Source organism: Narcine bancroftii, chromosome 2 (assembly GCF_036971445.1).
Source record: "Narcine bancroftii isolate sNarBan1 chromosome 2, sNarBan1.hap1, whole genome shotgun sequence".
Lineage (NCBI taxonomy): Eukaryota > Metazoa > Chordata > Chondrichthyes > Torpediniformes > Narcinidae > Narcine > Narcine bancroftii.
In genome coordinates this window covers 81310293-81330134 of record NC_091470.1, presented here as the reverse complement: position 1 = coordinate 81330134, position 19842 = coordinate 81310293, and the positions used below count along the sequence as shown (strand labels likewise).

The window sequence follows — 19842 nt, the reverse complement described above, 5'->3', positions numbered from 1 at the left end:
TCTCATGCTGGCCTTCAAGTATTTATATGTACTGATCCAATTTGTCTCTCCACCTTGGCAATTCAACTGTCCATCTGCATTCTTCACATTGTGAGGGTCTTTCCTTCCACTGCCCACTTAGGCAATGCCTACAAAATTCCAACCCCTGTCTGGATGAAAACCTCCTTGATCAAATGACCTTGAAATATCCTTTCTTTTTCAATATTTTCATTAACATTGAAATATCACATCCAAAAATACAGATGGATATATGTTAAAATTCAAAAGATACATTACTCTTAAATATATCATTTCATCCAAGGTACCCCACATTTTAATCAAACAGATTATATTGATATTTTATTATTTTACTAGCAGGATACCTGGCATTATCTTGGAAATAAAACATTCAGGTGTTGACTACGTGGTTGAAACAAAGTTTCCTGCTGCCTTCTCCTCGTTTGTCTGGAGGCCTGAGCACTGAGATGGGCATATCGCTACTGTTTTATTTGTTGCTGCCTGCTCCTTGCATGTCTGAAAGCATCAACAGTGAGGCGAGACTAATGTTTCTCTGCTGTCTCTTTGTCTAACTCTACAGGCTTGTGAAGAGCTTCTGCCAATGTTGTTTCACTTTTTTTGGGCCCATATTGAACTGGGTTTGGCCACTTGTTTTTATTCTGAATGTACATTGATGCACTGCATTGTAACTAATTGAAGTGTCCCTGGTGCAAGTTCAAATTATTTTTGAACTTTGAATTTAACCTATAATGTGGTCATGACATTCAAATGTTACCCCTACTGAACCTCCTTGGACAGCTCCAGATTTGCATGGAGAACAGACAAACAAACAGTCACACATGCACAAATATATATTAGATTATTATAAATAAAAAGGAAAATCTAAACACACTACAAAGAAAGAAACTGTTTGGCCAAAAGAAAAGAAAGGCAGAATTCTTCTCAGAGGGATAAATGACCTCATTAGTCAACATGAGACAAGTGTTTCTTGTGCCTTCTGAACCACTTATCTACCTATACAGCGGGATTTGGAGATCCCTGGATGTGTCGTGTCCCAGGTTCAACTGTACTTCCTAGGGTCCTTCAATTCATTGTGCGTATCCCATTCTAGAGTATTATCTTGTTATGGATAAAAAATGAGGCATCTTTCCTGTAGTGTGTTGCCTGTGGCAGGAAACTGGTTTGGAGCTAGTACAGGTACTCTCTGACATACATCTTGGGAAAGATGTATGTCAGAATTGCCCTACCTGCTTTACTGAAGTGTAAAACGATCGATTTCCTTCCATTCTCTAACTCCAAATCCTTCTCATTCTCTCTGTTGCTGTGGACCCTGAGCCCCCTGCGGACTCTACTAGTCTCTAAATCTGTCTGACCATCAGAATATTGAGCAACAGAATCGGAAAAAAGGGGACACAGGGAGTTAAAATGCAGTGAAATATCTCAACATGGCGGCCACCAAGGTCAGCTCTTGCAAAAGGTTGGCCACCATAGATAGGCCCAATTTTCACCTCTAATTTAAACAAATATGTTGGTGAAATGCCAGCTTAAGCTTTCTGTCTGCACACAACCGTGAACTTCATAGTGTTGTACAGCATAGAAACAGGCTCTTCCACCCACTGATAATATTGTTCTGAACCTTTCACCTTCTTTATTTTCAAAATCACCATTAATTCTTGTGTCATCTGAAATCCTACTGCTGCCTCCAAGTGTTCACATTCAGGTTGTCAGTGTATTTATCAAACAGCAAGAGTCCCAGCACTGATTTCTGCAGTACACAACTGGTCACAGATTTCCAATTGTGAGAACAGCCCTTGACCATCACCAGTTACCAAGCCAGGTTTGGATCCAATTCGCTGACCTTCATGGATCTTGTGGGTTTTTGCCCATTAAACCAGTCTCTCTCACATAGGCCTTTTTTACACAGGTCCTACTGAAGTCAGTATAGACTTCATTAACTTGGTAGTCTATTGCACAGATGCAGTGCTGCACAGCTCTATGACTCTACATCCATAATAATTGGCCTGCTTGGTCACCTCTTTGGAATACCTCAGTCAAATGAATTAGACAGGATCTCCACATTCCTCAACCACGATCCTCATGGATTCCGAGTGAAGACTCTGAGATTCAAGTAGATGAGGGGCACTGATCTTGCTTGTTGCAGTACTTTGAAATAATTTAAACAATGCTCCAGTGCCATTAGCTTTGGTGCAGCCCTTTCCTCTTTTTAGTTGTTTAGATCATGCCAGATTAAATCCTGAGTCTTCGGCATTAAAGGTTGGTCCAGAAGAATGTTGCACATCAGTATATTTAATCCCTCATGGAGAAATCACATTAGTTGCAATAGCCCCATGCAGGAAATGTCACATAGTTTTGATAATCTGTTGTAGTGTTAGGGCTGAGGTGTGTTACTGGAGTGGAGCAGGAGTAGGAACGTATTTCTGCAGCTGAATTCCTCTGATTCTTAGGTGTCTTAATTAACTGTCAGATCTGCAATATTTGCAGCCCTGAGTTTTAACTCGACTGCCTGCCCAATTGTTATGGAGGTGGAATCAGAGAACCTACACTGTCGGCCTGAGCCTACCTCCACGTAGCAACATTTCCAAACATAAGTCACTAACGATGCTCTTTGTGGTGACCAGAGAGTGAACAGTGTTCCTGCTTTGCAGATGGAGATCAGCCTGGGTCTTGTCTACAAGGTGCACCACTACAGCGGAATCATTTTCCAATACGTTGCGTTTGTGAATCGGCGACATGGCGTGGTTCCTGATATCTTCGCAGCTGGTGGAAGATACGACAATCTGGTGAGTTCATTTCATCTCACATTCCTTTGGAAGTATTTTCCAGTTCTTCTTGATAGATGCAGGAGTGGTTGTAGTGTAGTCCTCCCATTCTTTAAACACTGCTTCAGTCAGTCATCGGCACAGCTTAAACAAAGTAGTATGTTTGATATTTGCTACTGTATTCGGTTTGATCAGGGATATGAACAGAGTATAATCAATTATACATAGCCCAGTGCCCACATCTGCCTAACCATTGAAATATTTTTTCTTTATTTAAGAGTTTCTTAAATGCCCCTAATGTTTCAGCCTTTACCACCATCCATGGCAAGGCATTCCAGGCTCCCACAACTCTGCGTTTTTAAAAAAAACTTACCCCTGATGTTTCCCTCCCTTCACTTTGTACATATGTCCTCTGGTGGGAAACAGGTGCAGGCTGACGACTATGTCTAGGCCTCTCATAATCTTGTACACCTCTAGTAAGTCTCCTCTCATCCTTCTACGCTCCAAAGAGAAAAGTCCCAGCTCTGGTAACCTTCCCTCATAAGACTTATTTTCCAATCAAGGAATCATCCTGGTAAATCTCCTCTTCACCCTCTCCATAACTTCCACATCCTTCCTATAAATGAGGTGACCAGAACTGAACACAATTCTCTAAATGTGGTCTCACCAGAGATTTGTAGAGTTGCAACATGACCTCTCTACTCCTGAACACAATCCCCCTATTAATGAAGCCCAGCATTTCATAGGCCTTCTTAACTATCCTATCAACCTGTGGGGAAACTTTGAGGCATGGATTTGGTTCCCATGGTCCCTCTGTTCATCTTCACTGTGCTTTCAAATTGGAGCACCTGGGTCCTGGGGGTAGCCCTCCTGGGTCCATAGTGCGATTACTGGGATGTGGGTACAGGACTTACCTTTCAAATTGCAGCCAGATCTACCTGATAAATCACCAACATGGCGAATTAAAGGGGATCCTGCCCCTGCAATAACGTGGTGAGTGACATATCATGCACCCACAGGAAGTATTGGCCGTCAGTTGACCCCCACCTATCAGTCGTAACCCCCCACCAACGACATGCTCAGCTGCCCCAGATGGAGGTGGGGGTTGCGGGGAAGTGGGGATGCTGCCGTGTCATTCCGCTCCGGTTCATAGCGACAGCTGAATTAGGAATTCAGAAGCAATGGGCGTCTTCCTTACCCATAATCCCCCACACCACTAGAGTCGTTCTGCTAGTGAGCCGGAGCAGGATTCACAGCACATCACAGCAGGGGCCTCTAGAACAAAGGAATCTGAAAGGTGATCTTAGAAGTTTACAAAATTAAGAGAAGCATAGATCAGATAAATGGTCAGAGTCTTTTCCCCAGGTCAGGGGAGTCCACAACTAGAGGGCACAAGTTTAAAGTGAGAAAGTTAGAGATCTGAGAGCAGGGTTTTCCACACAGATTGGTGGATGTCTGGAATCTGCTGCCAGAGGGAGTGATGGATGCAAATACAATCCCAATGTTTAAAAGGCATTTGGCTTGGAAAGTTGTTGAGGGATATGGGCCTACTGTGACAAATAGGAATAGCATAGATAGAGGTGGTGGGCCAACAGGGGTCCTTTCTCTGCTCCACGGGTCTATGATTCCACATGAAGTTGGCAGAATTGAGGTCAGTGCTCAAACTAGATCAGTTTGGGAGCCATATTAGGCAGGACCATTAAACTGCAGGGGTTTCCCAGAGGTGCTAAACAGGGTTGTAAATCTATTGACCTTATAAAGAAATAAATCATTCCTTTCCACTCTTTTAGATCCAGGAGTTCCGGGAGCCACAAGTCACAGATCCACTTCCTTCTGCTGTGGGAGTCAGCCTAGCCTTAGATAAAATCTCCACGCTTTGTAACACGTTAGTGCCAGTAAGTCATCTTCCATCATTATTGTCTGTTGTTGTTCATTGCTTGTTCTTGAGTTAGACCATGACATCTTGACTTTAGTATTGGGATGCGTACAAAAGTGGCTGATGAGACCCATCTGGGCTTGAAACTTTCTGACAGAGGAGTAGAGATGCTGTCGTGACCGTGGTTCTGAATTTTCTTTTCACTTTTTACTCCTCATGCAAACAAACACTGGTTATTATTCCAGACACACCAAACAGTGACTGCTGAGCCCAGTGGTATGTCGGTATTGAAACTCTTCAGGATGTTCAACGGAGTCTTTGAATCTCTGCTTGTGCTCAACATGTGACCAGTTCCCTTTGGTCAATTCTCCAAAAAGCAGCTGCTTTGATGTTCTGTCATCAGACAGTCTTCTAACATGTCCTGTCCCTTTGATTTATGATTCTCTCAGCTCTGGAGATGTTGGGGAGGTTTGTCTTGGACAAAATCTGGGTTGTCTGAATTTGAATCTTGCCACTTGAGGTGAAGTATTCTGTGCAGTCAGGTGAGGTGTAAGAGATCAAGCTGTCTGGCAGATCTACTGCCCAATGACCGTGTCTCATAACCTCATAAACACTGAGTGAAGTGGTTACGACAACAGCACAATCCACTTTCATCTTTTTTTGAAAAATATTTGATTTTTGATTTTCCAAAAACTCACACAAATCCAGATCAGTACAATCTTCTCAACACTGATTTATTACATTCAGAGTCCATTTCCCCTCACCCCAAGCCCAACCCCTCTCCCTTCCCTCCCATACCCTAATATCACGAGGAAAAGATTATTAATATTAAACAAACATTTAAAAAAAAACAAAAATCTATTGTCACCGACCCTTAAAGGAGCCAAATATAAACCCAGAATAACATAAAGTAAAATGAAAAAGATACGAAGCAAGAACACGTCATCTGGGCCATGACCCACCTTCAACTTGGGCATCAGGCTCATTCCTCTTCATTCCAACACTTTACTCCTCATCTTCCAAAAGCAAAGCTGGCTTTTGGTCTCCTGTCATCAAATTTGACTGATCTCGAGAGTGCTGCCACAATGTATGAACTTGTTCACTACTGAGCTTTGGCCATTGACAAGGTCGATCAGTTTGGAGCATGAGGTGTCTGGTACAGTTTGGTGCATAACATCTGTTTGTTCTGTCCTAATTGTGAGGTCAGAGTTGCTGCAGGCACTGGCAAATATGTTCAAGCTCTCCAGCTTATCAGCTTCTGTGCTTGCATTGGACTCAGGATGGGAGAGCGTTGGAGAGGGAATGACCAGCGATGAGAGGCAGACATATAATCTCGCATAAGCACCTCTGGTTGTTTGTGCTGAATTACTGCAGTGTTGTGACAGAGTATATAGATATGTTTTTGGGAGATAAATTGGGGCATGGTTTGTTAGTGTAGATCACATACAAACACTTCAAAACAGATCTTATTTAAAAAATTGGAGCTCTTCTAATGTTAGACATGTCGGGGCCTCAGAGTCTTTGCAAAAGCTTTAGAGAGTGCCCAAAAGACTTCACTAATGGATTGTTGTTTACAAAAAGGCAACAGATGAAAGCACTTCTCGGAGCCGCAGGCTGTCTGGAGGGGAACTTTATGTTCTAAGAGGATCCTGTGGTTTCGCAAGCAGAGAGAGTAAAATAGGCTTTCTCACAGAGAGAGAGAGAGAGAGAGAGAAAAATCAGTTCTACAGTGTTACAGCCAGCAACAGCAGCTGGGACTGGAACAGGACAAGCTGGCAAGCTTGTGGAAAACCCCATTTGGAAGATGGGTTGTGAGTTTTTAGTTCAGCCTGGTCAAAGCCCTTGTGGTTCATGCAAGAGGAGAGCACTGGCTGTCTCATGTTTCACTTGAAATAAGAGAAACAAGAAGGAACTCTGTGGAGACCTGAAAGAAAGAGGTTATCATCTGGAAAACCCTGAGGGGGCAGGTTTCTTCGGCAAGACACTGAAGTGACTGGGTGTCCATCATACAACAAATCTCTCTCTGAAAACCGACAAGAACCTTCCTGAGTGGCAAACATTTACCTTTCACCAAAGCCTGGTGAACTTTATAAATGACATAATTCTGTGCACAATATAAGAATTGACTGCAACCAGTAAACATGGAAGAATGAGAAGTGAGAGGAGTCACGTGATGGAGTAGTGGCCGGACGGTGAACTCCAGCCCTCTCCAGAAAAGTCGGGAAAAACAAGAGAAAACACAAAGGCACAGAAATAAAAGTTACAGAAAAGTGAGTATAAAGGTGGAAAGAAGATGGCGACAAAAAAAGAAAAATCGAAAGCAACGGTAAGAAGAGAGGAAGAGAAGACAAAGGAGGAAAAAGGTGAAGGCCTTACCTGTCCGAAGAGGCCCGCTGCGGAGAGAGAAACCCGCTCCCTCAGGTCGGTAAATAATGGACTACAAAAATGGTTCGCAGAGCCGAGTAAAAGTGCGCAACCGCGCATGCGCGATACTTCGCGCATGCGCGATGCGAATGAAAAAAAACACACCGACGGGAGGGGGGACCAGCTGGGGAGTCGATCTCCACAGCCGGCAACGACAGCTGCAGAACACCTGCAGCAAGAAGAGACCACAGAAGACAATAGAAACAAGAAAGAAGAGGAGGAAAGGGCAACAAAGAAACAACAGATGGTCAACCCAGAGGAAGAAGAAGAGGAAGAGTATGGTGAAATAGAAGAAGAAAAGAAAGGCAAGGTAAAGGATATACTTGCTCTTATTAAAGGATACATGGAGTCATTTAAAGAATGGCAAACACAGGAATTTAAGGATTTAAGAAAAAGAATAAACAACACAGAAGAGAAAATAAATAAAATGGAGATGACCTTAACAGAAATGGGAAAGAAAATGGACAAGATGGAAGAGCGGGCAGTAGCAGCAGAAATGGAGGTAGAAGACTTAAAAAAGAAATTGGAGAAATCTAATAAAAAAACTAAAGAGACACAAGAACTACTAGCTCAAAAAATAGATACAATGGAAAACCATAACAGAAAAAATAACATAAAGATAGTGGGCCTTAAGGAAGATGAAGAAGGCAAGAATATGAGGGAGTTTATAAAAGAGTGGATCCCTAAGACCCTAGGATGTCCAGAACTACAGCAAGAAATGGAAATAGAAAGGGCACATAGAGTATTGGCTTCTAAACCACAACCACAACAAAAACCAAGATCTATTGTAGTAAAATTCCTAAGATATACTACAAGAGAAAAGGTACTGGAGAAGACAATGGAAAAAGTAAGAGAGGGCAACAAACCACTGGAGTATAAAGGGCAAAAAATCTTCATTTATCCAGATATAAGTTTTGAACTCCTAAAGAAGAGAAAAGAGTTCAATACAGCAAAGGCGATTTTATGGAAGAAAGGGTATAAATTTATACTAAAGCATCCAGCGGTATTGAAAATATTTATTCCAGGACAACAAAACAGACTATTCTTGGATCCAGAAGAAGCACGAAAATTTGCAGAACAATTACAAAAATAGACTGAGGGAGGAAGATGGGTAATGAGAGTTAAAATGATCACGATTGATATGTATGTGGGTAAAGACAAAAATAGACTGAGGGATGAAGACGGGTAATGAGAGTAAAAATGATCACGATTGATATGTATGCGGGTAAAGAGGTATAAGAGTGAATAGAGACAATGTGCATACGTGAATGTATCTGTACTTAGAGGAAAATATAGATAGTATAGACAAGAATTAATAAGGGAAGGTAATGGAATAGAGAGAATAAGGAGGGAATTAAAAGAGTGACCTTTGTGACATATGAAAAGTGAAATCTTTTCTGGGGGAGGCGGGGTGGGGGGAAATAGCGGTCACTGCAAAATCAGTTGACGCTTGCGAGTGGATTCGCAAATCCAAATGGAGAGGGGAGATGTGGTTGTCCGACAAGGGATAAAGGACAACTCAGGAGGTGAAGGGGAGATTGGGGATAAATAAGATAGAAATAGGAGAATAAGGAAAATGTTGGATGTTGTAGGAATGTTGTCTTATAAAGAGTTGAAAATAAGAAAACAGAAATGGAAAAGGAGGAAAGGTAATGATGGAAAAACGGAAAGAGAAGATAAACAAAATATAAAAGGGCTACGCTGAACTATATGTCTTTAAATATTAATGGAATACATAACCAAATTAAAAGGAAGAAACTACCAAATTTAAATGAATAAATGTATTCCATTAGAAAAAATAACATATTGGTTAAGAAATAATATTGAAATATTCGAACAAGTATAGGAGCCTTACATTAAATACAATAGCGAAAACCTACCGGGGACAAACATTACCTAAGTTGATGGAAGGAGAAGGAAAGAAAAGAATGGACTCAGTAGAATTTCTGGTGTAATTTTGTTGAATGACAACATTGTCTGACTGGCTTAATGCAACCTAGATTGTATACCTAAAATGGATGAGAGGGGGCTGGGGGGGTGGTTTGGGAGGAAAGTGGGGGGGAGAAAAAGTCACTGTATATGTGTGAAAAAGAAAGAGTGTATATCATGGCTAATGTGATTTATGGTGTGAAAAATAAAAAAATTAAAAAAAAAGAAGAATGAGAAGTGAGATTGGACTGTGAATCAAAGAACTTTTCTGAACTTATACATGCACATGCACTTAGAATTAGAAGGGGGTTAAGTTAGGTTAGTTAAGTTAAAGTGTGATTCTGTTTTCATGTTTAAAGATAATTAAAAGCAACTTTTGTTTAAGTAACCATTTGTCTTGATGAATATCTATTGCTGCTATGTTTTGGGGTCCTCTGGACTAGTAACAGTGTGAACTACCTGTTTAAATATCCATGGCTGAAGGCTAAACTTTTTGTCCCTTACAGCATGTTGGCTTCTGTTGTAAGGCAGTGGTGGTTCCAGTTGGGAGGTCATCAATCGACCAAGCCATCGAGATCATCCAGAAACTGTGGAAAGTAGGGATAAATACTGAGCTCCTGTGTGATGTCACCCAGGTAAAGCACCACAAATCTGGCTGTTGGGCCCGCAGGTAGTTTGGTCTAGTGGGCGGAAGCAAATGTATTGTCAGATGATTACCACCACCATATTCTCATCTTGGCACAGCCTTTGCTTGGACACCCCTACAACTTTCATCCTGATGGAGTTCTGGAGATTAGCAATGAGCAGTGCTTTCTTTCTGAGGCGGTTGCTCGAATTTAGCTGCATGTTCTCCCATCTATCTGTCGCTTTAGCAGATAGACACCTTGTGTGTTGACCTCAATCATTGTCATAGAGACGTAGAGTTATACAGCATAGAAATGGGCTCCATCTCAACTCATCCCTCTTTGCTAGTCTCATTTGCCTGTATCCCTCTAAATTTTCCTATCCAATTTTTAAATGTCATAATTCTACCCCCACTCCCACCACCCCCTCTGGCACTTATTCAGTATACCCCCACCCTCTGGGTGAAAAGGTTGGCCCTCAGCTCCCTATTTCCTCTAGTTTTAGACACCCCTACCCTGAGAAAAAGACTGATTTTTGTACTTCATCTGTGACCCTTAGGGAAAATAGTCCCAGCCTATCCAGTGTCTCCTTCTAACTCAAGCCCTCCAGTCCCATCAACCTTGAATCTTTTCAGCACCCTCTCAGGCCTAATCCCTGTGATTAAAAGTTCTGTCTGGCTATTAATAATAAACATCTATGCTACACATACCTCCCCCCCAAAAAAAAATCACTCATCCTTGCATAGTTACCCGAATGGTCAGTACCAATTAGAAATAAAGAGATGATCTTGGACAAATCAGTAAGGGTCACTGATTGTAACCTTCTAATATCTGGTGGAATCAGATCAGAAAGGGCTTGGTTTCCACCCATCCATGATGGGAAGAAGTCTGGCTCCTGGGGGTTAATACAAACATCTGGTCTCTGTGGCCATCAGACCATTCTTCCTTCCTTCCTGGAAAGGTCATTTAACAACAGTTGGAGTGGAATGAGTGTACCTCTTCAAGGCCCAATCCCTTATTTTTTTTCTCAGGGCAGTTTTATTGACCCTCCCACCTGTTGCCAAACTGAGATTGTCCAACTCAGCATTGCTTGGAAATGGAATCAGGGTTGATCCTCCCTCAATGTTCAGGACCAGACTGTATAGTTATTGTCTTTGAATATATATTTCCATCCAGCTTTGCTTGTGAGTTGAATCTATGTTTTCCACTGCTTGTGGTTGTCGTTTTTAACTTGCCTGTCTCTATGAACAGGAAGAAGTTCAAGAGCACTGCAAACAGGCAGGCATCAGTTATTCAATTCTGATCCTGGAAAAGGAGGCTAAACACATGAAGGTACAAGTTGTGCAGGTTATTCTTCTCCATGTTATTCTATGTACCTGAGTAAATATCTTCACTTTGGGTCAGCCCATATAGTCAAGTCCTAGCGAAGGCAAACAGTCCCTTTGGCCCAACCAGTCTGGGCAGACCATCAACCACCTCCTGATATGAATTATTACTCATTATTCCCACTTTCACATCAACTCCATCCACGTCCCAACTCAGGAGGGGAAGGGGAGATTGGGGATAAAGAAGATAGAAATAGGAGAATAAGGAAAATGTTGGATGTTGTAGGAATGTTGTCTTATAAAGAGTTGAAAATAAGAAAACAGAAATGGAAAAGGAGGAAAGGTAATGATGGAAAAACGGAAAGAGAAGATAAACAAAATATAAAAGGGCTACGCTGAACTATATGACTTTAAATATTAATGGAATACATAACCAAATTAAAAGGAAGAAACTACTAAATTTAAATGAATAAATGTATTCCATTAGAAAAAATAACATATAGGTTAAGAAATAATATTGAAATATTCGAACAAGTATGGGAGCCTTACATTAAATACAATAGCGAAAACCTACCGGGGACAAACATTACCTAAGTTGATGGAAGGAGAAGGAAAGAAAAGAATGGACTCAGTAGAATTTCTGGTGTATTTTTGTTGAATGACAACATTGTCTGACTGGCTTAATGCAACCTAGATTGTATACCTAAAATGGATGAGAGGGGGGGGTGGGGGGGTGGCTTGGGAGGAGGGAGGGGGGGGGAGAAAAAGTCACTGTATATGTGTGAAAAAGAAATAGTGTATATCATGGCTAATGTGATTTATGGTGTGAAAAATAAAAAATTTTAAAAAATTAAAAATTAAAAAAAAACTCCATCCACGTCCCATTACTCAACTACACAACAGGGCAATTTACAGCAACCAGTTCACAATCCAATCAGTGTCTTTGGGATGTGGGAGGAAACCCTTGGGAAAAGTGGAAACTCCACACAGACAGCATCCGAGGGCAGGATTAAGCCCAGATCACTTTTGCAGGGATCAGAAAGGGCTTGGTTCTCATCACATCCATGGCCAACAGCCTCTAGGGCAGTGGTTCTCAACCTTTCTCTTTCCACTCACATCCCACTTTATGCCATTGGTGCTCTGTGATTAGTAAGGGATTGCTTAAGGTGGGATGTGAGTGGGAAGGGAAGGTTGAGAATCACTGCTCTAGATCCAATTTTTACTGAAATATTTTGCTTGAGAAAAATTGTTATATTTCCTTTGGAGTTATGAAACTGTGCACATAACAAGTCAATGAGGTACGATTAAAACAGTGGTTTTCAAACTTTTTCTTTCCACCCACATATCATCTTAAGCAATCCCTTACTAATCACAGAACACTTATGGCACAGGGATTGCTTAAAGTGGTATGTGAATGGAAATAAAAAAATTGAGAATCATTGCTCTAGGGTGAGGGACCAAAGGAAGCCTTGCTTCTGGGGGTTGATATAAACATCTGGTCTTTTGTGGCCAGTAAGTGCCTTCAGGCTATCCTTTCTTCTCCTTTATAGAGGTGAACTTTGCATGTGAATTGAGTAGCAGTTGGCCACTTTAGCAGCAGCTGGAGTGGGGTGAGTGCACCTGTTCCACACCCTCCCCCCTGTTCTGTCTCAGGGCAGTTTTTCTAACCCTGCCCCTCCCACTTGTTTGCCTAGCTGAGATCAACCAACTCAGCATTGCCTGGGAACTGAATCTGAGCTGTTCCTTCCTGAATGGTTAAGGACCACACTGTAATATATCATTACAGTCAACTGTACTTCTGGTGATTGTGGTTTTCAAAGATAACTTTTCTGTTTCTGTGAACAGGAAGAAGTTCAGGAGCCTTGCAAACAAGCAGAAGGTCATTCAGTCCTGGTCCAGGATAAAGAGGCTAAATATGTGAAGGTACAAGTGGTTCAGGTTATTCTTCTCCATGTTAATAGCCACATTCTTTGTATCTGACTTTTAAAATCTTCACATAAAAATTCAATGTCATTACTTCTGCAAGGATGGTTATTGAGTTACCCCACCATATACAGGTAGTCCTTGACTTCTGACCTACTCAAAGTCATGTCCACCCACACATACGATCAAACAATTTAAAAAAAATCTTTATTAAAACTACCTTACAAGTACATATTTTGTATTAAAAGTACTGTATACAGTGGTCTCCAGTCCACCTTACCAGCGCCAGCCCGAGGTCCCCATTCCCCTATTTACGACCAAACCCAAGATACAACCAATCATTCAGTCCCCGTTACGGTTGTAAGTCAAGGGCTACCTGTATAGTCAAGTCATAGGAAAGGGAAACAGGCCATTCGGCCCAACATATCTGCACAGACTTTCAACCATCCACCTACTCATCATAATTCATTCTTCCCATTTTCCCACCAACTCCCATCACATCCTAACTCACCTGCACACTGTGGGTGGACAATATTTATCGCGGCCAGTTCACCTATCAGTCTGTGATGGGGTTGCTGGAGCTGTGAAGCAGTGGCTTCGTGATCTGACCCATTTAGTCAGTAAAACCACATCTCTGGAGTGACAATATAGTTTATGAACAGTTTTGACAGGCTGACAGAACATCTAGAAATTATCACTGGTGTTTGTTAAGTCTCTCCACAGGCTATCCCTTCCAAGGGAATAATTTATCTGGATTTATTTTGCTGTTATTTTATTTCAATGGGATTAAAAATCTTTGCTTTGAATACAGTCATAATTAAGAGACACAAGGGTATTAATCTTTTCCAGGTTGAGATGTGAATAATGCTAATCTCATGCCCATTTCAAGTAATCCCTGTGCTTTGGAAACCTAGGGATTAAAAACGCTATTATTTAAAGTCCTGAGCAGGGTTCATGAGTTTTTCTCATTTTTTGCTCATAGGATGGTTATGACCCTTCTCTGGAAGAATGGAATCAGAAGCACACACATACATGTGCATGTGTGAATATGTGTGTATGTACACGTGTGTATGAGCATGAGTGTGCACATAAGCTTGTGTGTGCTCATGTGTATGTTTGCACGAGTTCACATTGCATGCTGTGTATGTGCTCGAATATATGCAAATATGTATGAGTGTATATTCACATGAGAGAGAGGAGTTTGTTGAGTTGAAACCTTCCACTTCACCTTCATCAATGGACTGTGGTTTGTCATGGCATTTCCTCTCCTCAGGTGAGGTCATTTGAGAAAGAGAAACAGACGGAAAAGCGAGTTTTGCAATCTGACCTACATGAGTATTTTTCCCAGAAGCTTCGGCCCTTAGCATCTGAGGACAAGATCAGCAGGTGAGCACAGTTCATCCTGGGCATCCCATCCACCGGTGTAAATACTGGTGGTGAACTCTGTGGGTCAGACTGGGAAATTTTGAGAAATGGGAGAAGGGAAATAGCAAAGGTTATTGCCATGGGTTGGATTCGAGAATCCAGATTCACAATAGGGGCGTAACACAGATCTCAAAGCCTTCCTGTAACTCAAAGAGTAGATTGTGACAATTAAATTGAAGTGAATAAAAAATATTGAAGGAAATGGGGGGAAAAGTGTTTGGGAGCTCTTATGCCACAACCTCAGGAGCAATAAGCAGCATCAAAACTACTGATGATGCTCAGAGTTGAATGTGATACCCATTATGGACTTGGTGTCACATCATCAGTGAACATGGAGATCAGGTCTTGAGGCATTGCTTTCTGTCTTTCTCAGTTGCGAAGAAGGATCCTGGAGAGAAACATTGCCTGTTTCTCTCTTCACAAATACCTGCAGTATTTCCAGCTTTATTTACTGAAGGAAAGTTCTGTTAATACTATCAGTTTAATGATAATGGTTTGAGAAAGTCGACTATTAACGTGGCCTAATCCATACTATATACAGGCTGCAATACAGGTTTCAAGTGGTTGGCTCAATAATTATCCCCCACTATAATTTGAGAACATTAGGAGATAATATGCTTGTTTTCAAATATCCTTGGTGGCCAGTGTTAAAAGATGATACAGGAAAAGACATTATTCATTCTGTTGTGAGCTTGATTTTGCAAGGTTGCTTTATTTTTCTTCCCTTTCACTCTATAAGCAGGGAATCTCCAGAGATCCTCTCCTCTCAGGGCCTGAAAGGATTACTCTGCAGTGCTAAAGGTAACATGGTGCAAGGGAGATAATGTGGAAGTGGCTGTTAATTATTGAATGGGCTCCTATGGTTGGGGTCACCATTAAGTTCCATTCCTGGTACTTGTGGTATTTTTCTGTTATTCAGGCATTACATTTCATACTTTTGCCTGTTCCTGAGATTAATTGCGGTTGAAACGATTCTGTCATTTCCTGAGTTTATTAATAAATTTTAGACGTCATTTTTGCTTTCCTCTCGACAGGATCTTTTGAAGCAGATGAAGATTCTGTTATCACAAACCTTAATTTCATTCCACCTGACAAGCTATCTGCCAGCAACAAACAGCGTTATGGAGATAAGGTGAGAGGCTTACTTAGTGTTCCTATGCTGTTATGAGATTCTTTGATCCTCATTATCAACTAAAGTAGAAATGTCAAGACAGCACTACACATTTGAAACTTTGTCAACATGTATTGCATTAAATTAGACATTCAGGGTTAAAAGTGGGTGTGGCCAAGACCTTACTTTCTATCCTTGTACTCAGTCCTGGCAAACTGTTTGTACTCTTCCAAAACCCATATAGTACATTGTACATCTTCCTACAGATTTGTGCGGGTTCAAAAAAGAATACCTCTTGCCTGTTGATAGGAATCTTCATTTGCTGCAACACTTGTCTGAGTCTTTCCTCTCTGTCTAGGTACTAACAAGACTTAAAACCTTCGTTAGTAACCTGCAGCAGAAAAGTAGTGAAATCGAAGTATTAATGGTAAGTGGCGCATTGTGCCCGTCTCACAGTGCAATGATCAGGGCAGGGGGCTGGGCTGGTGAGGGTGGGGGGAGGAGGAGTTTGGATCATTTATTTCAAATCTGAATGTACATCTTGTCTGTTATTCTGCAATGACAAATGATCCCTGAGAGAGAAGGGCACCACTTGTCCCTATTCCCAATGCTTTTATAGCCAACTCAACCTCCCCATGCCCAATTAATCCATCTCTGAAATAAACCACCATAACCCTTCCACATCCCTGCTGAGTCCACATCAGGCAGAAAACCAGACTGTGTTGAATTTCCCAGCACTTGGTTTATGACCTGTGGGTCTCTGTCTGCATCTTGTTTGTATGTTCTGAGTGCCACTCTCCCCTTGGCAAGTCTGCCTTTGTTCAGAGTGAGGCCTGGCCATAGCAAATCATTTCACCTAGGAGGGATTATGAAAGGTTTGGCAGTCTGCATCCCGTCAGTTACATGTATGATGTAATTCACAGGTTGATGTATCAAAGGAAACTGTGAAGAGCTTCTTGTCGCTGAAGGTAGGGTCCCATTCTCTATAAACCTAAATCAAAAACTGCAGACCCTGCAAACACTCAGCAAGTCAGGCAGCAACTGATGAAACTAATGAAGCATCTTTGCCCTGAAACGTTAACCCTTGATGCTCCCTGACCTGTGGAGTGTTCGGAGTTTTCTGTATTTGTAACTCTTTGCAAATTGCTTTCTGGTAGTGAGGGGAAGGATCATGCAAACTTGGTGTTTCACTGTGTTTCTGAAAGTGGTCTCCTGCCCTGGTTTTCTCCCAACCACCTGCCTGTGTGGAGCCGGGCCTATCCACATAGGTGCTGCAGTTGAGACACTGGACTCTTTCCGGCCCTCGAGCTAACTGTGAGGGAGGCTGCCATAGTCTGTGACTGGCCCAACCACACAACCCAGTGGAAGTCCATGTATACCTCCTGCAAATGGGTCACATCCATGTAAAGATCACAGCTTGGAGCTCTCTGCTATTCAGCAACACAATGATCCCACTCTCAGCACTTGACCGTTAAATGGCTTCATCCTTGCCTTGATGAAATTGGTGATTGTCCTATGCATCCTTCCTATTCTCGGTCTTTGCTTTCCCAGTGCGATGGCGATGAACAAACGTTTAATGCCAGTGTCCAGGAGCTGTTCTCACAGCCAATCAAACAACGCCACCTGAAATCCATTTGTGACCAAATCCATCATTTCAAATTGGTCAAGAGGTAAGAGCTGTTCCAGAACATCGGGGCGGAGGGAAATAAGGTTCCTAAGTGCTTTGGCCTCCCCTGCAGGTCTTTCCCACCCCACCAATCTCCCTCCTCACTTGCCACAGAGAATGGAGATTGGGTGTTAGGGTTGAGGCAGGTTAATGCTGTAACTTAGATAATTTACCACTCTGGCCATAAGTATGGAACACAGGTGTCACATTAACAATTCGCTTCTTGTTTACAAAATTATTTCCAAATTGTCCACAGCCAATACTAGGATTTTAAGTGTCTTAAGAACGAACTCATTGGATCAAAGAATCATCAGTTGTGTGCTTCATGTTATGTTACCCTACGACAGACGAAGCAAGCAAGGTAGTTGTGACTATTGGAGGCCTAGACTTGGTCTTCAGTGGGATGCGTGTGGGTCACTAACATTTGCACCTTTGTCTCCACAGAGTGTCCATGCTGGTGGTGTACAGTTACAAAGATGACTATTACCAGATTATGTTCTAGTAAGGTTTGAAGGAGCATTGTGTTGAGTACTGTGTATTTATTATTTTGATATTTAAAAGTTTTATGAGCCATTTAACTTGGAGAACTGGAATGTTGCTTCACGACACTGGAAATATTTGAATCAAATTGATCAATCCATTGTGTTGCAAGTATACATCCCGTGTATTACTGCAGTGTGTTAAACTGCACCATCAACATTCCTCCAACTTATTCTGAGCACACCTTCATGTGATTGTTTTCCCCATCTAAACTTTAGGCTCCAGTTTTATGGAGACTACCAAGCATCTCACCCCATAGCACCCGTTTCACCTGAAGCTGAGGCAGTCATCTGCTGGACAGTGGCAGGCACAACTCCACACTGTGTCCTTTCCAAGCAGAAGTCTTCTGGTCAGAATGTGAGACAGCTGCTATTTTCACATTACATTTAGTATCCCAACCATGGCCAGACTTGGTACCACAAATCAACTGCGTTCCTTTTTTGAGGCAGATGTTCACTGTGGTTTAACCAGGAAGCAAACTCTGCATCTTTGCTGATTAGCTTGTTTCTCCCAGCCCCTAGTTCAGGAATGAGCTATGCCAGGTCATGATCGGCGGAACCTGTTGCATAGAATTACTTCCATTCCCTGAGATGTGCCTGCAGCAGTGCTAAACTCTCACTAACCAACAGTTGTGCTTTAAACCATTTTGTCTTTGGCAGCCAATTGAATAGAACAAAATGACTGTGACTGAGTGCCTTTTAAATCCACTAGCCCACCTCTTGCTGAGTAGCATTAAAGCAACTGGCCCATGGCGGTAGATTGAATTCAATCAGCCCATGAATCTATTGAACAAAAAGCAGGGATTTTTTTTTTCTTTTGCTCATGGGGTTTGATTTCGAAGGGAGAATTTTTGAATGACATCTAAGCATAGTGACACCAAATTATCATAAAGAGCTCCAAACTGTGCCCAGTTTGAAGAGCTGAGGATTTTAAGTTTGAAAACCACATGGAGGTTCAGCTGTAATGATTTACTCTGGCCTGATACTGTCCCCCACCCCGACTTGGTTAAGTCACTTGCTTTGCACTCTCTATAGTCTATAACCCATAAAGCAGCCTATTCAGACTGGTGTTTGTAGAATTAGCCAGAAGTACTGAACAATTAGGAGAGATCAAAGATGACAAATGAAGCCATTGTACTTTATCATGGTAACTTGAGGCTTTCACGCTGTCTTAGACAGTGCCGTTGTCACAACAGTTGGAGGAACAAGCAAAATAACTGTTTGAGGTTCTGCCTCAAATTGTAGGGACATTGCTAGTTTCTACCCTTGTGGCCAAAGGTAAAAGAGCAAGTTCCACAGTACAAATATACTTGAAATTTGAATCATTCAAAATTGTAAATTGGCTTTTGATGTAGATTTTTAAATAAATAGTTTTTCTGCCTATGTGTGATTTTTATCCCTGCAACCTAACTTTTCACTAACTTAAATGGTTATATTCAATGTACCCCAGATATACCCGGCTCAAGCTAATAAACACCATCCGTTTAGGCTGATTTTTATATTCCTGGCAAATGATAAAAATTGTATCCAAAGACTACGCAGTAACATTCTCAACCAGTTTCTTCTGCAACTAGGGCTGCTAATCCAGACTGGGGAAATGGAAAGCCAACACAAAGAGCCAGTAGATTATAGAAGTAATTACACTCAAGTTGTAGTAAAACATGAAAATCTGCAGTCACCATGATTGAAGTAAAAACACAATGCTGGAGAAACTAAGCAGGTCAAATGGTGTACTTTATATAGTCAAAGATAAAGAACCAATGTTATGTTTCAAGATATGGACAAAATGTAGACAGGTGCCCAAATGGTCAGGTTGTACCTGATTGCTGGCCCTGGTCATTAAAGTAAACACATTTACTCATTACATCCAGATGACTCAGTTAAAAAACCAAGTCAGCTCTCCACTACATGAGCTTCTTTTGAGTGCATCTGCTGTTCATTTCAACAAGCAAACCCACTTGGAGGAGTCACGTGATGGGGTAGTGGCCGGTCAGGGAATTCCAGCCCTCTCCGGAAAAGTTTAAAAAAAAAACGCACAAAACACAAAGGTACAAGATTAAAATTTAAAACAAAGTAAGAATAAAGGTGAGAAGAAAATGGCAGCGAAGAGAGAAAAGTCGAAAACAACGGGAAGAAGAGAAGAAGAAAGAACGTCGAAAGAAGAAAGTGAAGGCCTTACCTGTCCGAGGAGGCCCGCCGCGGAGAGAGAAGCCCACTCCCGCAG

General features: G+C 41.7%; 1 protein-coding gene across 5 annotated transcripts in view; it reads left to right on the top strand.

Moving 5' to 3' along the window:
• eif2ak4 (eukaryotic translation initiation factor 2 alpha kinase 4) overlaps nucleotides 1–19001 on the top strand; it is a 147936-nt gene extending 128935 nt beyond the window's left edge. For 3 of the 5 annotated variants that reach the window (XM_069917246.1, XM_069917244.1, XM_069917248.1), the window contains 12 exons: nucleotides 2664–2798; nucleotides 4568–4672; nucleotides 9513–9641; nucleotides 10881–10961; nucleotides 12800–12877; nucleotides 14151–14263; nucleotides 15042–15103; nucleotides 15337–15434; nucleotides 15772–15840; nucleotides 16337–16381; nucleotides 16965–17083; nucleotides 17524–19001. In XM_069917246.1, the coding sequence (XP_069773347.1) occupies nucleotides 2664–2798; nucleotides 4568–4672; nucleotides 9513–9641; nucleotides 10881–10961; nucleotides 12800–12877; nucleotides 14151–14263; nucleotides 15042–15103; nucleotides 15337–15434; nucleotides 15772–15840; nucleotides 16337–16381; nucleotides 16965–17083; nucleotides 17524–17581 (1092 nt within the window). In that variant the 3' untranslated portion in view covers nucleotides 17582–19001. Of the gene's footprint in view, nucleotides 1–2663; nucleotides 2799–4567; nucleotides 4673–9512; nucleotides 9642–10880; nucleotides 10962–12799; nucleotides 12878–14150; nucleotides 14264–15041; nucleotides 15104–15336; nucleotides 15435–15771; nucleotides 15841–16336; nucleotides 16382–16964; nucleotides 17084–17523 lie in introns of those variants that run through there. The other 2 variants (XM_069917245.1, XM_069917247.1) reach the window with 2 other exon arrangements.
• The last annotated feature ends 841 nt before the right edge of the window (nucleotides 19002–19842 follow it).